Here is a 24,583-nt window from a genome sequence, read left to right as displayed (position 1 = left end):
TTATGCAATTCCAAAGTCAGAAAATCAATTACACAGTTCTGATGCTGCTGTATGCAGGGGTTCTGTGCAGGGAGTTTGAAAGCTAACTATCACAGGATGCAATTTTATGAAAGAAGGCACTTCCTTAAGAAAATCTGCTCCTGGCTTTTTTTCTTTTCTTTTTATGGAGAACAGGTACCAAAATCAAAAAAGGCCTGGCACTGGTAAATTAGTTATGTTCTGCCTCCTGCAATGTCAAAGTATTGCTTTAATTTCCAAAATCAAATTTTTCAGTATTATAGCAATGAAGAAGAATGCAAAATCAGAACCAGGGCTTACACAGCTTGTACTTCAAACTACCTTTATTTTTATTACTATTATTATTATTTTGTCACAAGGGGGATTTCTTCTGTAGAAATGACAGTACGTGGTTCCATCATAATTGTATTTCAGCGGTTTTCAAACTAGTAAAAATTCTACTGTATTTGGGGCCAAGGATAGGATGTGAAAATGGGGGAATCATCAGTTCTCCCCTTCTTCCTATTTTCTATTAGCTATGAAATAAAATTCATCTACAATCAGAGCAACATTTCACAGTTCTGGTTAATGTATCACATTGCCCCCATTTCCAAAGATCACCAGTATGAAGGCCAAAGGTTTTGGGAAGGACGGACAGCACTTCAATGACTGAGACCAGGCAACACCTTCAATTCAATAGCATGAGTCAACTCAAAAGCATACAGCTGAATTCCAGAGTGACAGCCCTCTGTCTGTCTTCCACTGGAGCACAAAAAAAATATACATTCAAGTAAGAGAAAGTGGCCATTTAAATAAATACATACGATTGCAACGATCATGATACTCATTACAGCACCTGCAAGTGAGAAGGTGTGGGAGAGGTTTGCAGTGATATTTCAATACAATCAGAAGTCCACTGGGGTCAGCTTTTTCATTGTCTGCTTTGATTATCACAGGGTGATTTGGCTCAAAGTCTAGCACTAGATAATAGTCTTTAATTTCTTAAAGAACAAAGTTGCTGTTATTAGTCCTGTTGGAAGGAAATGTTAAGACCGTGGATTGCTTTCTGCTTAACTTCTGCTACTGGAATGAAACTCCACACTCCTGAGGATACAAATAAAACCTGAAATGACTGCCCATTTCTCTGAATATTCCTTCATTTTTCTTAAAGTGGCCTGAGGCAGATGGTAATCTGACAGACTGGCACAGCATCATGCCTGGAAGGGATCTGTGTGGGTGCCTCAGTTGTTCACTGGATAGTTTTAGACTTTCAGAGAGAGACAGAGAGTACCAGTTTCTGAACTGTCTCTGCAATAGCTCTTATTCATCTATCCAACATCTCCTCACCATTTCTTTCCATGTTACATAGGAGCTCACTACTCAACCTTGATGGCTCAGTTGTAAATCAGGGAACTGTGGTCCGGAAACCTATTCTTCCACAGAAAACAAAAGACCAGTTTTAGCTTACTTTGGAGATAAATATCTCTGCTGAAATTTCACACTGCTGGAAGTCACCTAACCAGCTCATACACTCTCTCAATCTGAAAAGAAGTTCCCACTTCAGAATCCTCACAGGAGTAGCAATCACTTCTTTTCAAAAGCTTAAAGTGCATTCATGTGACAAAAAATTAAAACAAACAAACAAAAACATCCATCACCAATAAAAAACCCAAACAAGCAAACCAAACCAAAACAGTCCTGCTAAGCCAGAAATGCTGAAACTGCAGTTAATGGAGACCGCCTTTCTTCAGAGGGCAACATATGTCAGGCCCTGAATGCCAGCTCAGTAGTTACAGTCCTTTTTAATCATCACAGTGTCAACAACTACCTTCATTCCTGAGATCAGTTACAGGGTTTGTGGGGTTTTTGAGGGTTTGGAGGTTTTTTCTCTTCTGTACCAAATCATAAATCAGAACTTCAGTCATTCTTTGCTATGAGAGCATTGCAATTTTGTGTAACTGGGGGCAAAGATTATACTCTATGTAACAGTCTGGAAGAGGGCTTACTGATCACTTCTTCGTAAACGGATGAAATCCCATCGCAGGCTTCTTTTGATCATTTGCATTACACAGCTCAACAAGCCCACCAGCTCGGTGCAATCAGTGCAATTGCAGAGACACTTAGAAGTAGGAGAGAAAAAACTGCATTCTTTTATCATAGCACAGATGCCATGAACTGCTCACAAAATCTTCACCAGCAGAGTTCTTCAAGGCTGATGAATGTGTGTGGCATGATGGGGAGTGTATGGGCAGCTGTAAAAGACAACTGTCGTTGTGGCAAAAGGGATCCATCTGGTGGTGTGAAAATAGAGGCTTCTTAGACATCATAGACCTCCTCGTCCACGGCAGGCCCCACCTCTCCACAAAGCTGGCGGAAGGTGTTGCGCCTCAGGATCTCCCAGCCACGGTGAGAACTAGTTCTGGATGTGCTCCGTGACAGTGACAGAGCAGACAGATCCTTCTTGCACAGGGTGTCGCCATTGGTTTCCAGCTTTTCTGACCCTTTTTCATAGTTATCCCTATCCTGAGCCTTAAATGCCTCTGTGTAACGCATCATCTTGTGTTTGTTGGGATCAACCCTGTCTTCAATTCTGTAAGAGGATTAAAAAATATAAACGGAACGAAGTAGGAAAGCACCAGCTTATCAACAAACCCATCCAAAAAACAGGCCTACTGACACAGACATTCCAGAAAAATCTGCACAGGTAACTGATTATAGGCAGGATGCTAGGGGCTACTAGCACAGTTATCTCCTAGACCTTCATCCCCATCGACTTCAGTACCAATGTCTGCCCGTGGTTTCTTGTCCTTTAACTCATTTCCTGGTTGTGATTTGCCCTTTCCATTTTGCCAGCCGTAAGCAACTTGCAGACCTTGCATATACGCATATATTCATTTATTCTATCTGTTTTTGACTTTCCTCCTCTGATACTCTATGGCTGCTAGCCTCAGGATGTCACTCATCTCTGGCTGAACTTTTACTTAACTGCTCCACTTCCACCAATCCTTCTCTACATACTTATCGATTGTCTTCTGAATTGCTATCCCACAAATATATAATGAACATCCATGTGATTTGACAGAACTAAATCACAGCAACACTTTTTTCTCACAGCATCCAGTGAATAATTGGCATTCCCAGTTATTCCCAGTGAATTTCTGGGACACTGCTCTTGCAGTATATTGTTATATTCCATGCCTTGGACTGAAAGTGTTGCATACTGGCACCACTTTAGGTCTGCTTGTCCTGCCCAGTAAATCTGAAAATCCACGAGGATCAATTGTCTGCAAAAACTGCAGAAGGTCCTATGCAGGACCAGGACTTTGATGATCCTAGTGGGTCCCTTCCAACTCAGGATATTCTATGATTCTATGATTCATATAGCCACCACTCCCCCTTCTGGCTTTATCAGCAAAAGATGGCACAGTTAGAAAATGCAAATGCCCAAAAGTTAAATCTTTTCTCACCTGGCATAAATATTGATTAAAATCAGAAATAATGATGAATTTTGTGTTATCTAGACTACAGACAGTTTTTTAGTTCAATGCATAAACTGAAATCCTGGACCTGTGCCTTTGCCACCTGACACAGTCATCACGAAGTATAACATATTTACTAGGTTCACAAGAGAAAGAAATTTTGACTTCAATTATTCCTGTTCTGATTTTGAGTCATTCACAGGGCAACTCATTGCTTCTGAATGCCTGATAGATCAATACTGCCTCTGCCATTTCATGCATCCCAGGGACAGGGACAGCCAACCAAGCACAGCAGTGAAGTTCAGTGATAGTCATTAATAAGAAGTTTGAAAGAAAAATTCAGGTCTTATAACCTGTGCAGTTTCTGGGGTCTGCCCAATGTGACTACTGGATGAGAATGCATCAGTTGATTTCACAAGGAAATGCACAGCAGAGCTTTCTGAGGGGGGCAGTGCTCGTCTATCTATCAGTCAGAGACAGAAAAGAGATTGGGGTCTGTATTCTGCAAGGAAAGCACTTCAAACACTCCCTAGACCACTGAAAAGGCTCGTTATTAACATCCATACATTGGGTTCCTCTTGTTGGATCCTTACATACACATGCCAAGAGAACTCACCTGAGGTACCATCGCTCCCCCAGCCCAAACTCCCGTCCACAGATTCCTGAGCGGGGCCAGAGGCACCGTGGCAGTTTCCGCTCCAACATGACAGTAGTAGCAACAACCTTTGGAATGAGAAAAAAGAGAAAACTCAGATGAATTAGAAAAATAACGAGACTCTCTTTCAAAAATACTAGTTTCATGAACACCCATACTGTACTTTATTACAGCTCCTCATGTAATTAAAAAAAATTATAGAGTCTGTATTCCATTTCTTATAGGGCAGTCACTAATTTAGGTCTAACTGTGACATGTTTTGAAGAAGTAGTGGTGATCTTAAAACACTGTTCAATTTCTTTCCTTTTATACCTCATGGCAATGAGTAGGGTAATTAATTGCAAGCTAGAGAAGAGAATATCTACACCCACTTTAATTATCATCAGAACTTACCACTGTGGCCACATGACTATGTTTAACCATTTGTCTGACTGCTTTCTCACAGAAAAGTATAGGAGATGGATTTCCTGTTGATTAGCTATAGAACTGGTTGCATTTCTTTGCCTTTTGACCAAGACAGGCCAACTTCTTTCAATGGACATTCCTGGCCTTCCTATGAACATTACCCCCTCAATCAATCCCTATAATTATAATTTAACTCTCAGTTATACAGAAATGTGATTTGCAAAAACAAGATGCAACTTCAATTCTATTTAACAAGAGATTCCCTGCGTTGGGAACAAACATCTAGGGAGACACAGGCTGGACAAGAAAGACTGATGGGCTTCTAGCTGCTATTTGAAATAATGTAGGAATGCCCACTTGATCTAGATTACCTGGGCTCTCCAGAGCTCATCCTGCTCGTGGGCCACCCTCCAGTGGGTGTCACCCATCATGGCAATTAACAAGTTGAGCATAAGGAGGGTGGCAATGATGGCGAAAGCAAAGTACACCACGCTGTACATAAAGGGCAGGTCCACATCGTAGTTTGCAGGGCCATCAATGATAGTGAGGAACAGCTCAAAGGTGGTGAACAAGGACATGGGATAGTTGTAGAACTGCCCAAGGTTTTCAGGGTTCTCTGTCTGGAAGATGATGTAAAAAGCTGGAGGAGAGGAATTGGGAGAAAAAGAGAGAGTTTAACAACAGGAATCACATTCCAGGAGGAATAACAGAATCCTATAAGAGATTCTGACAAAAAAAAAATTGGTCCGGGCAGGACATGCACGTGTTTCTACGCAAGGACAAATCCCTGATTAGAATCACTGGTCTCCATGATAAAATGACCCAAAATTACTTTGATTGTTTATTTCTCAAAGTAGTGATCTTTTCATCCTCAAGGATATGATAAAACTATGTGTGTTAATCTAATTTTCTACAGACAAATATCATAAATGCAGTATGCTTTTAGACCTTGACTTTAAAATATATGGAATTATCTGAATTATCTTGATTTCTATTACCCTGGAAAGAGAAAGAATTGAAAACCAAACTCATGAGAACAGAAATCAGTACTGGGAAAGTGACCATGCTCAGAGAAATAGAAGCTAAACATCATCACCAGCTTTTCCAGATATTCAGAGGGCAATCAGAGATTAAATCAAAACCCACACTCTTAATTCATACCGAAGCAGCTGGCAGGGGTAACATATTATTATTTTCTCTTTGTAGACTCACCTGATGCAAAGCCCAATATCACCACAGCCATGAGCCAGCAAAAGCGCATAAGATCTCCAAATATCATCTGTAGAGCAAAGACAGAGCCGCCATAAGGCCCAAGTGCTCCACCAAGTCACAGTGCCACCCTATGTAAACCTTTTTCCAGATTTTGAGACCATGAGTGGACTAAAGGAAACTTTTGCACTAAGGAGAGAATGTGAAAGTTCTAAAATGCTCTGTGCAGACAAGAACTTGTTCATTTGACATTAACGCAAAATTAAGCAAATAGTCCTGAGGGAGAAAAAAGTATTCTTACAGTTCTCCCCATTTGCAAAGAGGTGTCAGGATGTGTATGAATAGCCCATATTTGTTTGTGTCTCACACCTTCTGGATCATGATGGTGAAAGGTCCAAGCATCTGGAAGCCTCGTGCGAAGTACATGACATTGCACCATCCCAGCACCAGGGCGAAGGACATGGGCACCACCTCCCCAGTCGTGCTGGTGAGACGCATCACCATGGTCACCAGAATCATGCAGGCATATGTGATGCTGCAAAGAAAAAGAAACAGTGAAAAAATGTTCGGTAAAGGAAGTGTCAGTCAAGCCATTAAGAGAAAGAAAACCAGAGAAGGAATACTTTAAAAACATGGAGAAAGCAACTCATCTGGCAAAAGAGAGCAGTGGGGAAAACGAGAGACAATATATTTATTAGACTTAGTATGTTCTGTACTTACACAATTATGTGGAAAGGCCCTCCTAGGATTGTTTGCCCAAAGTATTTTGCTGCTCCAACTCTAAGGATATCTGGAATCTAAGAAAGACATCCTATTAACTTGAGGACTCACAGAGTTTCCATCATACTACTAAATGTCATGGCAACCACCAACATTCACAAGTTCTTAGAGTCAGCCACATCTCCTTTGACGGATCAACTTCTACATTACTTTAAAATCAGAATGGTTGAGCCAGGTGGGCCCTTCTTGGGATGAGACAGAGATTGCTGGAAAATCTAAGAATGCTTGGGCAGATTGAGAGACACGTCACAGAGAGGTGCCTCAGTAAAAAAGACGAAAAGACCTTCCTGGTGAATCAAAGGAGTTTGTTATAATTCACACTGTGCTAGTTGTAGCCTTAGCCCCAGAGTCCTGACTAAGCACAGGAAGAAGGACTTGTCCTCTGGAACATATCATAGAATTGAAACTCCACACTGCACTCAAGCTGAGGTCACATCAGTGCAGAGCACAGAGGGGACAACCACCTCCTTTGACCAGCTGGTGATACTGTGCCTGATGTACGCCACACAGGCAGAAAGCTGTTTACAAGCCCTGTTTTATTTTCAGTTCTTCCTGTCATCGCGTTTTTAGTTTTCTCACAAATCTATTTCCTATTATAATAAAATCAAGTGGGGGACAGTGGAGAAAGGCTCCTGTTACAAGTCCTAAGTGTAACTGATCTCTAATTAAATATAAACTTTTCTGTTTATGCACAGAAATCACTTCACCCAGCACCCCTAAACACAGGGATATTTATGGGTACTGGGTGAAGCAACATCTGGGAGTCAGCTGGACCATGGATGGTGCTAACAGGAACTGTGGATTACCCTGCAGACAGTATTTGAGAGTGCGACCAATCCTTCTAATTGCTTCTTCCGCACCTGGAGTCTTACTAGGACATTGTCACATTCTCTGTCTCATCTAATAGACACTGTTGGCAATGTCTATTGTGTTGAAGTGTCAAAGTACTCAGCCTAAGCAAATAAGCCCTACCAAGTAGTGAGCACAAACTCATGTTTGTCTGTAAGTAAAATCTGCCTTGATGAAACTTGAAACTGTATAGCTCACTGTTTCTCTTACCTCGAGAACCAAAATTACTACAGCTCCAATGACTGTGATCAGCTCCCCCACCAGCCTCAGCTCATCCTCATACGCCACGTATGACTCCTGAAGAAAAGTTAATGGAAGTTACAATTAGATTTTAAAGAAAGTGAAAGTTAATTTAAAAAGAGGATGGGGGAGAAGAAAACCTATTGTTACTATAATAAACATGAGTAGTCCTGGCAATGCCAGAGGAACCAGCCCAGCCCCACCAGTGGAGAACAGAGCCCACCTCCTATTCCTCCCGGACAAAGGTCAGCTGGCCGAAAGAGGGGAGGAGGACAGCTGCAACAGCTGGGGACTGGGGAAGGCTTGGACTTTCCAGTTGAGTAGGTTAAATGGGAATTGCCCAATGGGGCTCTGACTCCTACAGTCACAGTACCTGAAGCATTTTCTGGACATAGACTGTGTTGTCCCTGCTGCTGGTTCTGTTGCCTGTTCGGGGTTTCAGAGGCCGGTAGACGCAGCACATGGTGAAGCAGACCATGTAGAGGATGTAGAATAAGGCCAGGAAACAGAAATAGGGACGACCATACATGTTCCACTTCAGGCTCACCAGCTCCTTCACAGGTGTTAGGTCCAAGATCTGGCGTGCCTGAGAAAGAGCAAGAGAAGGAATTACTTGCCAAAAGTGCATTTTTTTATAAACATCGTTCACAAATTTTCCTGAGAGGGTGTTAACAAACTATTCTCATCTACCCTATTCGGCATTGGAAAACTGAATTTACTTTGCAAAAGTGGAATGCTCTAGTGGGCATTGGATTTGCTCACTTTGACAATAAAGAGCTTTGGAAAAAAGAAATATATCCTGCAGAGAACAGCTTTTGAGTACCAGTGAGAAGTACAAGAAAAGCATGTTAGATACTGGAATAAATTTGTCCTCTGTGTAGGAACATAGAACTGAGGATGACAGAATATTCCTGTTAGTAAAACAACACAAGTTTTTTTTATCAGATGTTTTAAAATAAGAAAACAGAAACATTTTTCTAAAAGATATTTGTACTTGTCTAATGCTCTATGGTTTATGTAAAAATACTACCTTTTAAGTTTCTGCCTTATTATCTGGGTGATAATTAACAGAATCATCTATATCAAGCCTTCAGCTTATACTAGAAGACTGACAGAGAGTAAGTAGAAGAGACAGGTGTACTTTATAACTTACTTATGAATTTGAGCCACACATTTTATTAAATATTTCTAGACTTACTTTCTATTGTTTGTTCAGGGGACTATTGCAATAAGCAAGAAAGTAAAGTAAGTCAAATTTTTGTGACTGGGTTACTTTAAAGAAAAACTTCTTACTGCACTCTGGATGTTTTTCCTCTATTGCTACAATGTCCTGTTTCCTCTAAGTCAGCCAAAAATTGCTGAGTGAGCAAAGTGCAAGGAATGTTTCCATAAATGGATATGACTCTAACAAAACTCTTGAATGGCCTATGAAATATCCTAAAGGATCAAAACTGCATGAGAGAGAATCCACCTATAGGTGTCCTAGTTTCTATAGGAGCCAGTATTCTTGAATTCTTTGCATAGGAGAGTAAATTTCATTTTCATAGGGATGATACAAGTTTGAAGCTTACTATAATCTTCCTGTAGCTTAGTTCCCTTCTATTTCTTTTACTTTTCTTCCACTTCAAGATCATAAAATACATCTTAATAGCTCTGTGTATATGCATTCCCCTTAATACAAGAGGAACCCACTTCTGACTGGGGGTTAAAGATGCTCCTCTAGTCCAATATTGAACAGGGAGGGCATGATGGGATGGGGTCACACACGGCATTCTTCTAGAGGAGACAGCAAACATTTTGGGCCAAACATATCAAATGCAAAAACGAATTACTAGTTATGCATTAAAAAAGTGCAAATGCACATATGTAAGACCATTCTGGAAAATGGATTGTTATACCTCTTGATATTTGGGCACACCGTATCTTCTGAAATTAGGATTCTTGGATCTGCATGCACTATATGAATGTTTTGGGATAAGAGTGAGGCAAAATATTCTGCTTTTTTTTTAGGATTATGGTTTAGTCTTCTAAAGTGGACAACTTTTAAGCTGGTTCTATTTTTTGACATGGACTGCTTTTCTCTGGATTTCCATATGTATCACCACTTACAGAAATTTAGAGGATTTCACGTAAGAGCAAATGAGACCTCCACAGACAGCAGCTCCATAGCAAAGCTCTCCAGAAGCTCAAACTTTTGTTAGAAAGGTTTGGCAAAATTTTGATAGATGGAAATAATACAGGATGGGCAGAACTGTGCTAATTGAAGTGTCTTCTGATTCATTTCCTGTCCTGTTAGGATTATTTAAGGTCATTACCACTGATAGGGTTGTGTACCTTAAAAAGTCCTACGGAGATCTGTCAAAGCTTGCCATTACACTCTGCTATTTTTGTCTTATTAATCCCTTTATAGGGCTTTTGACCCTACAGCAGAGGTAATTTGCCCACTTTGTTTTGAGTCATAACCTGTCATTAAATGAAGGGAATAATAACAATGAGTGGTTCCAAAATGCACTCCAGTTTAGGATTTCTGAATGCACTCCTGTCTCACAGGGACATTGTGAGAGTTAATCAGTACCATAGCTACAGGAAGATACTTGCTAGAGCTACTCTACAGGTTCTTAGTGTATCTTTGAGCCTAGTGAGAGAAAACCCTTTTCTGCAGTTTGTTCATACTTGTTCTTTCAATAACTTGTAATTTTCACACCTCAGAAGAAACTGTATATGAAGCATCAGATGTAGCCAGATCATTAATAAACTCCTACACTTCATGTATTCTCTGCAGCTCATGGTACAAGGTCCTTGCTCTATGGATTATATCAGTGAGCTCGAACCTTCGAACTCATCATTCCTCTCCATTGATAATCCCCACGGTTTGCACACAGAAAGCATAAGGTGCCCACGGTACCTCTCTCTTCTTGGTGGATACAATGAGCTCAAGGAAGGACTGATCTTCAGCCCAGGAGTCAATCTCTGTGATATCATACAGCACAGTGGTCAAGGGGCCAAAGGACCAGAGATTCTGCTTCCGTTTCTGCATAAGGTATTGAAACATCTGAGGAGAAAAGAAGGGAGACAAGGATATCAGAAGCTTTCCAGTATATCATGTATTTGCAATGAGAACAAAAAAAGTTCTTAAAAACCCTTAATTATGACATATTTTCCTTGAACTTGGTAGCTGTTGAGGTTCCCATATCTCTCAGGAACAATTACAGCAGTTTAAGAAGTGGAAGGTATTTTTCTGATTCCTCTTTGATTATTAGCTCATGCTTGACGTAAAGGATGAGTGCTTTTTACTCTAAATTCTAATCAAACTGCTAAAGTTACTTGACACAGTTATACCTCCTGACAATAGACTTCAGATGGAATTACATGTTGATTAGAAAAAAAAATGTTTTAATACTCTTCTACAAGTTATCGAAAGAGACGTGTGACAAGGGAAATGATCCTGTCCCTTGTGAATCTAAAGAAGAGACACCACCCTTGCTTTTCATTGAGTGGAAGGATGAGGGCTTACATTAAATGCTAAGATTTTGTCTATTAATAAATGCCTGTGGATACCTGAAGAGGTTTCCCATGTGTCACCTTTAGAGTAATGAAATCTAGACAACCAAGACAATAATTTCAGTGAGCCTTTCAAAAAATTGCTTTGGCTAAATCTGTCTGTTAATACCTCTTTAACTCAAATGCCTCAAAAATTGGGGGAAAATATCTATTCTTTAAGCACTAATTTCTTTCATTAAGATAAAGAAATTTCTTATAAAGGGTTTTTGGGACCTACATAAGACTTCTGGAAAAAAATCTTGTTATGTATCTTCTACCCACTAAGAACATGCACAAACTCCCTTGCGCTGAATGATGCTATTTCAAGGTCTCCATTTCTCTTTTTTACCGAGGTACCGGTGTCACACAAACTCACCACAGTGTTGCCCTCAACTCCAGCCAATTTGAATGGAGTGAGTCCCTCATCATTAGGAATCAGTTCAAGTGACCCTGGTCCCTCTTTGTTCCTGTCATAGGAAAGTATCAGGCTGTACATGTGGCAGGCAAACATCTTATTAGGCTGGAGAGCCAGGATGTGAAGAACAGTGTTACCTATGAAGGAAGCAGACTGGATAAAGTATCTGGAATAGCCCAGCCCTGTGCAAAGATTGAGAATTGACTGATGGCTTCTATTTTCCTCATATCCCTCATCCCACAGCTGTTTCTAATGAGAGAAGAATATTTGCATGCACAGACGGCAATCTGAATTAAAATGTCCAGATCCACTCTATGCAATTCACTGAGCCCCACAACACATACCCAGAGAATCTTGAGCTCTAATGTCAGCTCCATTTTCAATGAGCAGCTGCACAATTTCCTCATTTCCCACACAGGCAGCAAATGATAAAACATGCTCTCCTGAAATGAAAGGAATGGGGAGAAATAACGTTAAGAACCCAGGAGGTAGAAGAGGTTGAATGATGCTGAAGGAAAGCTATCCATGCTATGAAGCCTTAGGATATGAAAGGAGGACTTTAGGGAACTTATCAGTTTCCTGCCCCTCTCCTCATAGTTCTCAGAAAGGTTAAAAAGGTTAAAAAGACCTGTCCCGCAAAACACTAATATGAAGAAATGTTCTTCTCAGGGGTTTACCTCCATAAGAAGGTTGACAAGTAATTTGCTGCTAGGAAGACACTAAATTACAATTTTTATACAATATATGCATTTATTTGCATACATGCAAATCTATAAAATGTGTACTATTTATATTTACATAACATTTACATACTCAGAGGAAGTCTTACTGTCTGCTAAAAGGTGCGTGTCTGACGACACTTGGAGGTAGGAGCCCCTGTTTATCCACTTTACATGGAGACTACAGTAAGCCTCCCCATTCCCCCTCACTACTCTGCTGGTTTCCTCCTAGGGCAGCAAGGGGACAAGTTAAGGCTGTACCAAAATAGAAAAGGTTCTGGGAGCTGCGCCTGAAGAAGTGCCCAGTGGCCCTTGCTGTGCTGGCATTGGCTCCTCTCTTAAGCAAAGCCTTCACCAGCGTGGTGTTCTGGTTGGCTGCTGCAATGTGGAGAGCTGTCTGCCCTGCAAGAGACAGAAACAAAACCTTGTCTCCCAAGAAAGCAACTGCAGGCTGATCGGCAGCCCGCAGTTCACGTCAGTCATGGTAAATGGACAGCAGCTAAAGGAGTTAGCTTTGAAGTTATCCCTGTTGTGTGCAAAGGGTTGTCCTAGAGATTTTCCAGAGGTTCCACTCTACTTAAATCTGTTCATGAATTTATTAAAACTGACTTTACAAATTGACAAAAAACCCCTACAGAGTGCACTTCATAGATTTTTTTTTCCTTTTGAAAATCAAGACTTGCCACATTCTTCTGGGAAGAAAGTTATGAGATTGACTACACTTCCCTTCATAAGAAATGAAGATAAGGTCAAGAAAAAACTCCCAAAGACTTCCTCTAATCCTTCAAACTAGGCTTTAGAATTTTTAAAACCCCATCATTATTATTTTAGTGGCTTTGAGATTCAGACTGGAATTTCTGTGTACTCAACCAGAAGCATTCTTTTAAAATCTGGATAGGAGTTTAGCCTCAAAAGCAGTGGCCACATTCCTCATTTTCTCAACCAAATAACTACTTTTTCTCCTTCCAGGGGAGGTTAGGCAGATATCCCTTTTTTTACCAACAAGTATGTCAGAAAGCAAACTGTACATATCCTTGCAGTGCCTTTCCAATCCCTTGCAATTCCCTGGTCGAGGCCTTTGCATGTTTGCACATATGTGTACTCAAGTTTAATATAATTCCACCTTCCAAGAAAGGTCAGAAGCCATTTGTATGTTGGTTTAGCTGTGTAACATTTTAGCAACATATTGAACCAGGAGCAGTATAAGCCAATTTCCTAAAAGTGCAGGTAATACTTCTCCCCCCCTTCAGGGAATCCTGCCCATCCTCTTCCCCAGTGATATTACCTTCATAAAGTTCTGATGTCATCCTCTCATTGATAAGCTCAGGAGCTGCTTCCATCAGAGCCACTGCTGCCTCCAAGTTATCATACATGGCAGCTACATGAAGGGCAGTCTCTCCCACAGCACCTAAAAAGAGTAGAAGTATGTGAATTGTCAAGACATTCAACTGTATGGGACAAAAGCAGAAATAGATTTATTGAGGTGGGAAATTACGGGAGTGCTATGACCTCCCTTCAGTAGTGCCTGGTACAGTCACAAAACTGCACAGTCTCTGTTCTTCACTTCAACAAAATCTGAAAACTGAGCAGAAACTTTGGGTGTTTGTAAGTTGATGGCCGACCTCAGGCACGAAGCAAATGAGCACAACCAAGTCAGAAAACTCACTTTGTTGCAAAGTTGCTGACACCAATTTAAGTCATCATCTGACTCTGCTGATGCAAATGTTTTAGCAAACTTACAAGCTACTCATCGTAGGAAGGTCTTGCCTTGCACGGAAAACCATTTTTCTCAAGTAATCCCAGTTACCTCTCTGATAGATATCACATGTTCCGTCAGTGAGAAGTTTCCTAATGGCAGCAAGGTCATTCTCTTTGGCAGCCTGGAGGAGTGGGGATTCCCAGATCCTGTAGTCAAGAAAAAGCATCTGATAAGGAAGAAAGTCAAACACATTGTGCCTCTCTCCAGAGCTAGTGTGTCCTTTGCTCGAGATAGTTTTTATCTTGAACATTTTCACTGAAAAATCAGCAATGCACACGTGCCATCTGAGGTATTCTCTGAAGGCACAAAAAAAGAACAGGAAAAAGCAGAGCAATGCTATTCTAAAAACACACTGAGGTTCATCATCTCTGGGCTTAATGACACTGAACCGTACGGTGGCAGCAGAGGGAAAGACAGGGAAACAACCAAAATGTTTCTTGTTTTTACAGCTCACATTACGAGGCACAGAAATAGTGAATGATGGGTCACTGAAGCCCTCCTGCAAGCAGGCAGTTATCTCAGGAGCCAGAAAAAAACAGTTGTTTCTTCACACAGCACAGTAAATTAAGAAAAGGTCATCATCTGAATTGCTCCCATAGTGGAAAGAAAAGGGCAAACAAGAATTCCATCTGTGTTCCGGCAACACTTTCTATAATTAAGAGACTAAGCTCTGAAATGTCGTTCTTCCATATACAAAGTTATGGAGAAAAATTTGACAGCTTAGTTATACTATTTTTTCTCTAGTGCTGAGAGAATTGAGGAAATTTTTAAGAACTGAAATGTGTTCATGCCCTGGGAAAGAGCACACACTCAAACAAGTTCCAGACAGAGTGGTTCACTTATAGCTGAAGCATGTCCTTGAGTCTTCCATGAGGATCTGTATTATTTGAGTATATCCTTCGGGCTTGATGAAGAATTTATAAGTACAGCCACCAAACTTCACTACAGCAAGGTCTTTGGGAGCAAACAACAGGTCAAGGGAGGTGATCCTCGCTCTCTACTCAGCTCTGGTGAGGCCGTACCTAGAGTCCTGCATCCCGGTCTTAGGATCTTCAGTACAAAACACATATGGAGCAACTGGAGAGAGTTCAGCAAAAGGCCACAAAGATGGTTATGAGAATAGAACATCTCTCAGATGAGGAAAGGCTGAGAGAACTGTGACTGTTTAGCCTGGAGAAGAGAAGGCTCGGGTGATGTTCCTATCAGTTTGCATAAACACCTGAAGACAGTTACCTGCAATGTTTGTTCAGCATCCAAACAAGCTTTGCCAATGTTCAAAATCATGAGTTGGCCACACAAAAGTAAAAAAAAAACCAAAAAAGTCTACAAAATGGAGGTAAATATTTCTGTTATCCTTGAATATTTTCAGGTTTGTCTTGTAATTCATAAATTAAAAAGTGGTTTGGGGTGGGCTTTTTGATTTTTTGATTTTATACAAATAAAGAATTATAAGTATCCCATATTCAGGAGATAAAGATAAAAGGGGAGGAAAGACACTCAAACCAAACAAAAAAATTTATGTCTCATGAGTTTTCAGTATGAAATAGAAAGAGACTCCTCTCTCCCAACAGGAAAATTTCACTTTTAGGTCTTTGTTTAAATTAAAATTTTGTGCTTTTATCTCACCCCTGCTGTTTTCTAGTAAAGATGTTTAATTTGATGTTAATTATCTAGCATGGCTCAGGTCAAGCTGCAGCATGTGTTGTGGAATAAGTCAAAGGATTACAGTAGAAAATGACAAACTCAAGCTGATATGAACAAGGATAACACCAGCCCTCATTTTTCTACCAGCCTCTGTCTATCCCTTTACTACAATCTAACAACTGCCAATAGTTGTCTTAAGCACACACCCCCCAAAAAACATGTGGGACAAACACATTAGTCAAACCATCTACCTGCAGATACAGTAAATGCTTCCTCCTGGTGATGTGCCATGTATTCTGGTATTATTTAGTTACAAGATTTTGGGGATAAATACTCCATAAAGCAATAGGTGCTTTGCATTAAATGGCAACACTGATGTGAGAATACATTACCTGGGAATATAATGCTATTATAAGCCACAATAAAACCCACATCAGAGACACAGAGAATTTAAATGGCCCATTGCAAAAAATGTTTTCTTACAACTCATGCATCGTAAGTGCAGGACAGTTGAACAATAAAACAATAGGAAAATAGGCAACATGATTTCTGTGCCTTACAGGAATATTCATTTTGTGCTTTAAATTATTCTTTTATGGACAACAGGATCTTGAATTAAAAAAAAATGATATGCCATTATTCAGGACTTAACCCACTTGAAATGTGAGATTTCTGCTCTAGTTTGTAGTGGAAAGACACTTTAGGCACTTGAGAAATCTTGGGGGAGAAAGCAAAACAAAAAATATCACAATGACACAGATCAGTAGAAGTCATTTGTGTAAGTGTAAATTAATGGACATGGGCTACAAGTAATAGAAGCATAACTGAACATCATGTTTATCATTCCACAAAATGAGCACTTCCTGTCACCAAAAACACCCCATTATCTAAGTTACTAGAAACTAAACTAGAAAACCCCTGAAGAGCAGAGGAGAAATAAAAACATTCAGGATAAAAAGAACCATCCTCAACAAATCAGGGAGCCATTCTGAGATATTTTTATGTGTCCTTCACACTCCTAGTTAGGGAAGTATTCCTTCTATAGCTTACTCATGCGTCAGTTTCATTAGTAACTAATGACAAGATGATTTGATGAGGAGATTGCATCTAGGATCAAACAAACAGGAACTAAATAAAGAGGCACTCCAAGCAAAAGTCATAAGATTCAGTGTTAATAAAGTCAGCTTGCCACCTCTGCCACTATTTTGGCTGAGAAAGACTTTGTGTTCCTGGAAAATATAAGTTTCAGAGGCAGGAAGTGGGAAAGAGGTGGGGTTTCAATAGTATAAACAATGCTACAATTAGTATGTTGATGCTTTACTGGGTAGGCCTTTGTCCCTCAAATGACCTCAGAGAGAAAGAAGGATTGGGCAAGAGATGACATGGGAGGACACAAACACAGTACCTTTTTCTCAAAAATTACCAAAGTTTTTGTAAACTAATTAAATCACATTAGTGCTACAAGGAAGGCACCTAAAAATACTATGCTCAGCTTTTGGAAACTGAGGGCAAAATTGTCAAACATTTCTTCTTATTGTAGCAACCTCCAACTGGGCTTTAAGTGCCAGAGATCTCAGGCCAAAGAGCAAGCCAGAAGAGGAACCCAGAAATGTTGGCAAATGTCATGGCACACTGCCTGCGATGTCTCAAAGCTTCATGAGTTACATGCTTCTAGCATATGCTTTTGCTCTTGTTTAATTTTCTGTCTCATAATTGGGGAAACATTTTACTCTCATTTAAAACATACTGTTCTAATTATCAGCTAATTTTTAATACATTACAGCAATGTACTCAGCATATAAATATCAAAAACTACGGGAAGCAAATTTGCTAATATAAAAGATTAAATGAAATCACCTGAATTTAGAACCTTCAAAACATTTTCAATTATTTAACTTCTGCATATTTAACCAACTTTCTTCCTGACAGATCAAACACAGCACGAATTTTGCATTTTACTACTTGGGCCCCTTTTTGTGTCAAAGCAGCAGCTGGCAAAATCTGCAACTGAAGTGTCTTAACAGAACTGCCTACAGTAGATGCTTAGCTTCTGTAAAGTACCATTATGTCACTGAATGGTGAGGCTGGCTTTCAGAAAATGATTCAGCAGACATATCTAGACACCTTGAGAAGATAATTCAGCACATCTAAGTTAAGCTCCTGTTCTAATCCTGTTCATCCCCTTCAACAGTTACGGAATCAAGGAATACTAAGGTCCTGATTTACCCAGCTAAGTTAAGTTTGTAACACTACGCAGACTGGATGTTGACTTAGAGGATCAGTTTAGGATAAGCACAGCTGCACAGCAAACCAGTAATTCTGATGGGCAATGAGAACCACAACAGTATCCACCTGGATGTGCTGCTGAGTTCTTCTCACTGAGCTAAGGCATGTGTCTGAGCGGAGGCATTTAGTGAGCCTTCATCATGCGTTACTATCGGACAGTTTTCTTCACAGGTGAGTCAATGACGTGCTCGGGAAGCCGTGAGCTGTTTTTCCAATATAGGTGAGGGCAAAACCAGGAACACTTGAAAACCCATTGTGAAACAAAGAGAAGATAAAATGTAGGTCAGATTCTGACTGAGGGAGTCATGTAAAATGTAGTTCTAAACAAGGTTAAAGATTTCACAAGCACTTTCTGCTGGTTATATGTATGCTTTTAGGTTTACAGCTTCTTAAGCACTTTGGAGTGCAGCCTGCTCGTTTCACTTATGGAGAGGTAGAGAATGCAAAGACTAGAAATAAGTCTTAACTCTGTTATAAAAAGAAGAATTTGGATTGCTATGGTTATTCTTTCAAAACAAGAGAAATTTATTAAATATGTGAACTGTCTGGACAACAACCAATCTGAAGCTTCTATTTCAAGACTGAACTCACCAGGAATGCAAAGAAGCATCTCTTTCTATTCTTCCCTTTTCAGATTCTACAACTTCCATCATTCACTGTATGGAATTTCCCTATTGTTTGCTTTAATTTAAGCTTGCTTCCAGCTTCAAGCTTTATTCCCATAGAGAGTCAGTTACTGAGGTTCTAAAGCAATTATTTTAACCTTAGCTATAAATTCATCAGCAGGATAGTATTTTAGCTTTCTCCTCTTTCCCTGTTGTGCTCAGAATATCCGTGGTCCAGAATGCATCATGAAATTGCCAGGGGAGATTCGACTTCTCCCTTTCTTCTGCTAGCACGTGCATGTAAATGTATGAAAGCCTTCAGGAGAGCAGAGGGCTGCTCAGAGGAAGCTAACCAGCTGAAAGACTATCAAAGCAATCACCTAGCAAGATGCCAAAGAAGGAGTTAGGGAATAATTGCATGAAGTGAAAAGGAGACAGATAATAGGGGCTTGGACAATCAACAGGGTCAGCAAGTTTCTTCAGCACCAGCAAGACTCAGCAAATTAACTGGAACCCCTTGCTCATGTATGTCAAAGCTCCTTCAGCTGAGAGTAAACAGAGCTTCTCTGAAAATAAATTAAACAGGTTAATAATTGCCAATGTTACTAGACAAGAAACTGATAGGGAATTCTTATCCCTTCAGATATTTAGCTATCTACCACACAAAGCAGTAGAAATCTTGATCAGTTATTTCCAGCAGGGCATTATCCTTGCTTTAACTTCTTTTTTTTCCTAATTCTGCACCTGAGACCATCATAACAATAATCTCATGCTAGAACTGTTTTAATTGTTCAGAAGTTGTTAGTTGTTATATATTATCACTGAATTTGTCATAAAACAAATTTGTTCTCTGATGTATAACCTCATTCTGCATCAAAACTTCCAGCCCTCCTCAACAGGGATTTTCTTGCAGTTTTATTCCAGGTTGTGTTCCTTACCCTGTGTCTAATCATTTTTTTCTAATGGCTTTTTAATTTGGGGTGGGTTTTTTTCAGGGTACAAATTTCATGTTTTCTTCTTCAAAAGGAAACCTCTAGCCAAGTTTAGGAAGTCAAATAACTTCCTAAATCTATGAGCCTGAGATGCATTTTAGGCTGAGGTTGGGTGTGTGTATGTCTGTGCATTGCTGGGGAAACACGGATTCTGAAGGACATTTGCACTTGTGAAATTAGGGAGATAATTTACCATTATTAGTCTCAAAACTTCCACTGGGATGAAGGTGTATCAGCAGAAGAAAAGATCAGAAATGCTGCTATTGATGCTTTTGATTTTACGTTACATGCAGCAGATTTTTCAGCCAATTGTTATGTGCATCTTGACTACTCAGAAGCACTGTTGTTGCAACAAGCTATAAATTAAGTGGAATTGGAAGCTGGCATCTTTATTTCACTGTCACCTTTGGGTGCAAAGGAACTAATTAGTACTTACAGGCATTGTGGGCTTTAAGACAGCACAATCCTATGTCAAATTCTGGGCTGAAAACCCAGTCATGTTTTTTAGACAAATGAACAGCCAAACTATGGGGACATCTCATTCACTACCAGCTTGAGAAAGATTTATGTAGAAGCTGGAGGCTCTCTGTGTCCCTGTACAACTCTTCAACAATCCAGTTTACCAGCATTAGGCTGAGCTGCTTTTTTATTTGTGCCACATTTGTTTTCAGGGTAAGCAAAGCACCTCACTAATATGTCTGGGACACTAAAGAGCCACCAAAGAATTTGGAAACTAAAGGTTTTATTGTGGCATCTTTGGAATGACCATAGCTCTCTGCAAGTTAGGCAAATTGTTCCAGGCACCTCTAATGTGTTACTTACTATTTATCAATCAGAGTTACGGATACAGGCAATAACAGGAGGAAAAATACTACATAATTGTTATAATTTTATAGGTACTGGAACCATATACTCGCTCTAATTTATATATTGCTTATTTTTTATGAATAGTGCAATTCTCATAGGGTGGAATTTCTAAAACCACATTCTAGGAGGAATTTGTTCGTGTTTCCTTAGAAACTCTTGCACTGAAAATAATTTCTGGAAGATCTATTACACAGTGACAGACCTGTGATTCTTCTTCACCTCTATCAGGCCGAAATTTTTATAAGTATTTATCTCTCTGTTCTCTGTCTTTATGAATTATGTCGAGGATTTATGTTCATATGCTTCAGGCGGTGTAGATCCCAGATCTTGCTTCCAAAGATGATTCTAGAGAGGACATATGAGATGTGACCTCTGTCCCTGGGGTTCCACACTGAGCTACAGGCTGTTTAAAAAGGAGAGTCATCAATAGAGAGAAACCAGAAGATTAAGGCCAAATAAACTCAAAATCCTTTATAAGGTTAGGAGATTATATGGCATTTTCTGAACCTGGATTCCCCTGGGGGAATATTATGCAGTGCAGTATTAATCCCTCTCTGTGAATAATGCTGAGATCTAGTGCTAGTAAGATTCAAATAACTGTTTCACACAAAGAAAGAGAATGAATATCAATGCCAGGGAAGGCGACAACTATCAAAACAGTCAGTTTTCAGGTATTATCACCAGTTGTCAGACAGAAAAAAAAGCCTTGTTCTTCTCTCGAAGACTTTCTTTGTGCAATTAGAGAACACCAGTTAAATAGTAACATGTTTACCACTGGCTTTCAATAAGACAATAGTAGAATTTAATCACTACTAATTACTGTATGTATTCCAACACCATTTTCACTAAGAAGAACTCAAGCTGAAGCCACAATACTGCAGTTCTATACCACAAAATGACAGGATGCAGCAAAAGCCCTTTTGGCTTACAACAGTTTTTCCACAAAAGCAGAGGTTTCATGAGAAGAGTTCCCATACACAAGTCACCAAAGAAGGTCTTCCTGTTGTGTTTTTCTATCTGTACATAACTAAAAATGTGAAAGCAATTAAACTGATCCCAGTCCTCTGCAAAATGTTCATTTCTTTTCTCCTCAAACTCTGAGCATCTCCAGGGACAAGAAAGGAAAGAGTAGGATAAAAGAGGAAGAACTGCCCCCTTTAGGAAAAGAGTTTTCACATATTGGCACCATGTAATTTGTGACCAAATAGCAAAAGGCTTATTTGTGTTAGCTGAAAGATGTGGGAAACATACACACCTAAAATGGTAGGGAAAATTGTGTCCCAGTGCAACCCTGATTTCACAGACAGTGAATATTGTACCCACTACATGTGTTTTACAGAGAATTTTGTAACGAAACACAGAAAAGTTAACTTTGGGGCCAGTGGGATTGCACTATAGTGATCTAAGAGAAGATTATGCAGAAGGGTTTATATGACTAACAATTTTTCTGCCTTCCTCTGTCAGTAGCAACATGGAACCAAGTAGAACCGAGATGTTCATGGGCCTGTAGCACCATGACTAATGAGGACTAATGAGCAAAGAGAAGGTCCAATGGCAATCAAATGGCCAATGTGAAAGGGAGCAACCAAAAGCAAGGGGCCAAACCCTTCTTGGCAACAGGAGATGGTAAACAAGGGACTGGAACATCATCGAAATGTATGATTTTGGAGGCTCAGGTTGAATATTTAGGAAAAGAAAAAAACCATTTTTCACTAGGAGGTTACTACAGCACTGTAACAGGTATCTAAAGCTGTGGTGGAGTTTCTGTCCTGGGAAACTTTCAAGACTGAGCTTAAGCAATGTGATCTATTGCTGGCAATAGTTCAGCTTCAAGTGGGAGGTTAGATAGAGATCAGCAGAGCTTCTTTCCACATGTGTTTGGCTTAAAAATATGAAGATACTGTTATAATCATAAAAAATTATCATAGTACAATTTACTGCTTATTGGTATTAATTATTAGTATATAATCAATATAATTAATTTAATATATTAATATATTTGGACTTCTATTTTCTGCTCATTTGGATCTTACAGAATCTGCTGAGAACTTATTTTTCAGTTACCTGTGATGCTTTTCATGAACACACCAAAATGTAAACACTTCAGCATTCCACAGAAATACTATTGTTCCCATTGTCCCTCCCATTTTAAGTGTATTTAAGTCCCACTGCTCTGAAGCAAACTGGAACAGGCTTTGTTACTCGGTCAGAAGTTAGATCATTAAATAGTTCTTTCCCTAAAGATGTAGTTTTGTCCCTCTTAAGATGCTTCCTTGCATATTTCTATACATATATGTGTATATACATATACATATACATATGTATAGATAGATTTTGTCCCCACAGATGTTCAGAGTTATGTGTTGAAAGAAAAAACAGATTTTACAAGCAACTGGAAGCAATTTGTTATTTGAGTACTGCAGCACTTGTGCATGCAGAAATGACAATGAAAACCAGATCCAGCTGTATTTCCATGAATAGTCCTACATTTCTGTGTGTGGAAGGAGCAACTCTGGACAGCAGTAACAAACAGCCTTGATTCAGTGTTCGCTTGGGAAGACACAGGCATCTTCTGGATAACCTAAGGTCTAATAGGAGTCACTGTACTTGTTGACACCCAGGTCATAGGGCTGAGCAACCACAGTCTGACCCAAGAGGTGACTGACCCCCAAAACGTTCAACAACATTAAGCCTACTCTATCCCACAGTTAGAGCAAACTTTAGAGAAACAGAAAGCAAAATCCTCACAAAAAAGCACCACTATTTCAGCTGACTGCAGCCTATACCTCACACACACTCCTAATAATAATAATAGTAATAATGTTAATGATAATGATGACAGTAATAATGATAATGATAATAATAATAATTACAAACAAACCTTCATGCATTTTCCTGTGAGCTTTACCAATGAAGCAGGAAAGACAAGAGAATACATTATTAATCTGTGACTGAAGTCCTGCACTCAGTGTAATTCAATTGCAACCTGGTAAATCTACCTGTGAAAGCAGATAAGATTGGAACTCAGAAGCATTCCACCTTGAAAGAAGAAATCTGATAGACAAGAGTGCTCCAGGGTTGTTTAAAGTTTATCTACTGGCAGAAAAGCCTAAGGGGAAAGAGTGAGAATCAGCTACAGGGAGAGCAGCAGAAGAAAGGGAAGACAAGAAGGCTGAAGTGCACTGTACCTTTTCTGCTGGAGTAAGTAGATTTCATCCAGATGTTTATCCCAGGATTTTTTGCCTTGCAGCTTCTGACTTAGTCCATTCCAGATCCGGGAATAGAAGGGATTGCTCTCCCCAAATAAAGGTACCCCCATATCACGTCCCTTTTTCTCTCTTGTCTAGCTGCCTGAAAGCCTGCAATCCCCACTTTGGAAAGACGTCAGGAAAGGCTCACTGCAGGTCACCACTCCTCCACCCTCAGTTACTTACAGAGGAGACTGTCAGTCAGCTGCATCAGCTGATCAAAGTACATGTAAAAACACAAAATAAAATCACTTGTTCCTAGCAGACCATACTTGAGCCTCATTAATTACTTAGTTTCCAAAATAGCCCAACCCAAAGGTGTGTCTGATTTAGAAGTATCTTGCCAGCAGCCTACCCCTCAAAAAGACCCTGTACAGCACTGAAGAAGTCATACACAATCGAAGTCCTAAGCTTCTACTATTTTGATTTTGAAATCTAGAAGTTAGAAGCAATCATTCTCCTTCTGTATCTCTGAATTCCTCTGGAAAGCAACATGTAAGCAATTTTGAAATAGACAGCTGAGCAAGTCAGGCAAAACACCTTTAAGGTGAGTGAACATGTGGGAACGTGCCCTAAAAGACACAGGGCTCTAGGAAGGTAGCAGAGAGGAGGATGCACCTCCCACCTCAGCTGTCTGCAAATCCCATTAAAGAAATTATCGTTACAGACTCCACCTTCTCCACGTAAAACAAAACCACTTTACTCCACAAGCTGGAAGAAGAGTTTATGTAGATTAATATGTAATCTTTACAATATTCCATTTTCATTTAATGTTCTAAAAACTCTCATTATTTCTTCACATTTCCTCCAGAAAAACAGCATTTAGGAAAGGGATGAAAATTTCTATTTAACAAAAACTTTTTTCTTATTTAACAAAAACTTGATTTTGGTACA

At 39.7% G+C, this 24,583-nt stretch overlaps 1 protein-coding gene across 1 annotated transcript; it reads right to left on the bottom strand.

Moving 5' to 3' along the window:
* Positions 1-2,313: 2,313 nt before the first annotated feature.
* LOC309571045 (transient receptor potential cation channel subfamily V member 6-like) lies at positions 2,314-23,760 on the bottom strand (the record flags this gene model as incomplete). The annotated part of the gene is made up of 15 exons (XM_082278186.1): positions 2,314-2,587; positions 4,093-4,199; positions 4,908-5,176; positions 5,749-5,815; positions 6,115-6,280; positions 6,466-6,542; positions 7,585-7,671; positions 7,988-8,200; positions 10,520-10,666; positions 11,531-11,706; positions 11,914-12,012; positions 12,550-12,690; positions 13,574-13,696; positions 14,096-14,193; positions 23,630-23,760. 15 exons carry the CDS (start codon positions 23,758-23,760, stop codon positions 2,314-2,316), a joined length of 2,175 nt encoding a protein of 724 aa, XP_082134312.1.
* Positions 23,761-24,583: the final 823 nt, after the last annotated feature.

This window comes from Coloeus monedula (assembly GCF_965178545.1).
Source record: "Coloeus monedula genome assembly, chromosome: 3".
Taxonomy (NCBI): Eukaryota; Metazoa; Chordata; class Aves; order Passeriformes; family Corvidae; genus Coloeus; species Coloeus monedula.
The sequence above is the reverse complement of the archived record's forward strand: the minus strand, read 5'-3'. Positions and strand labels throughout refer to the sequence as shown.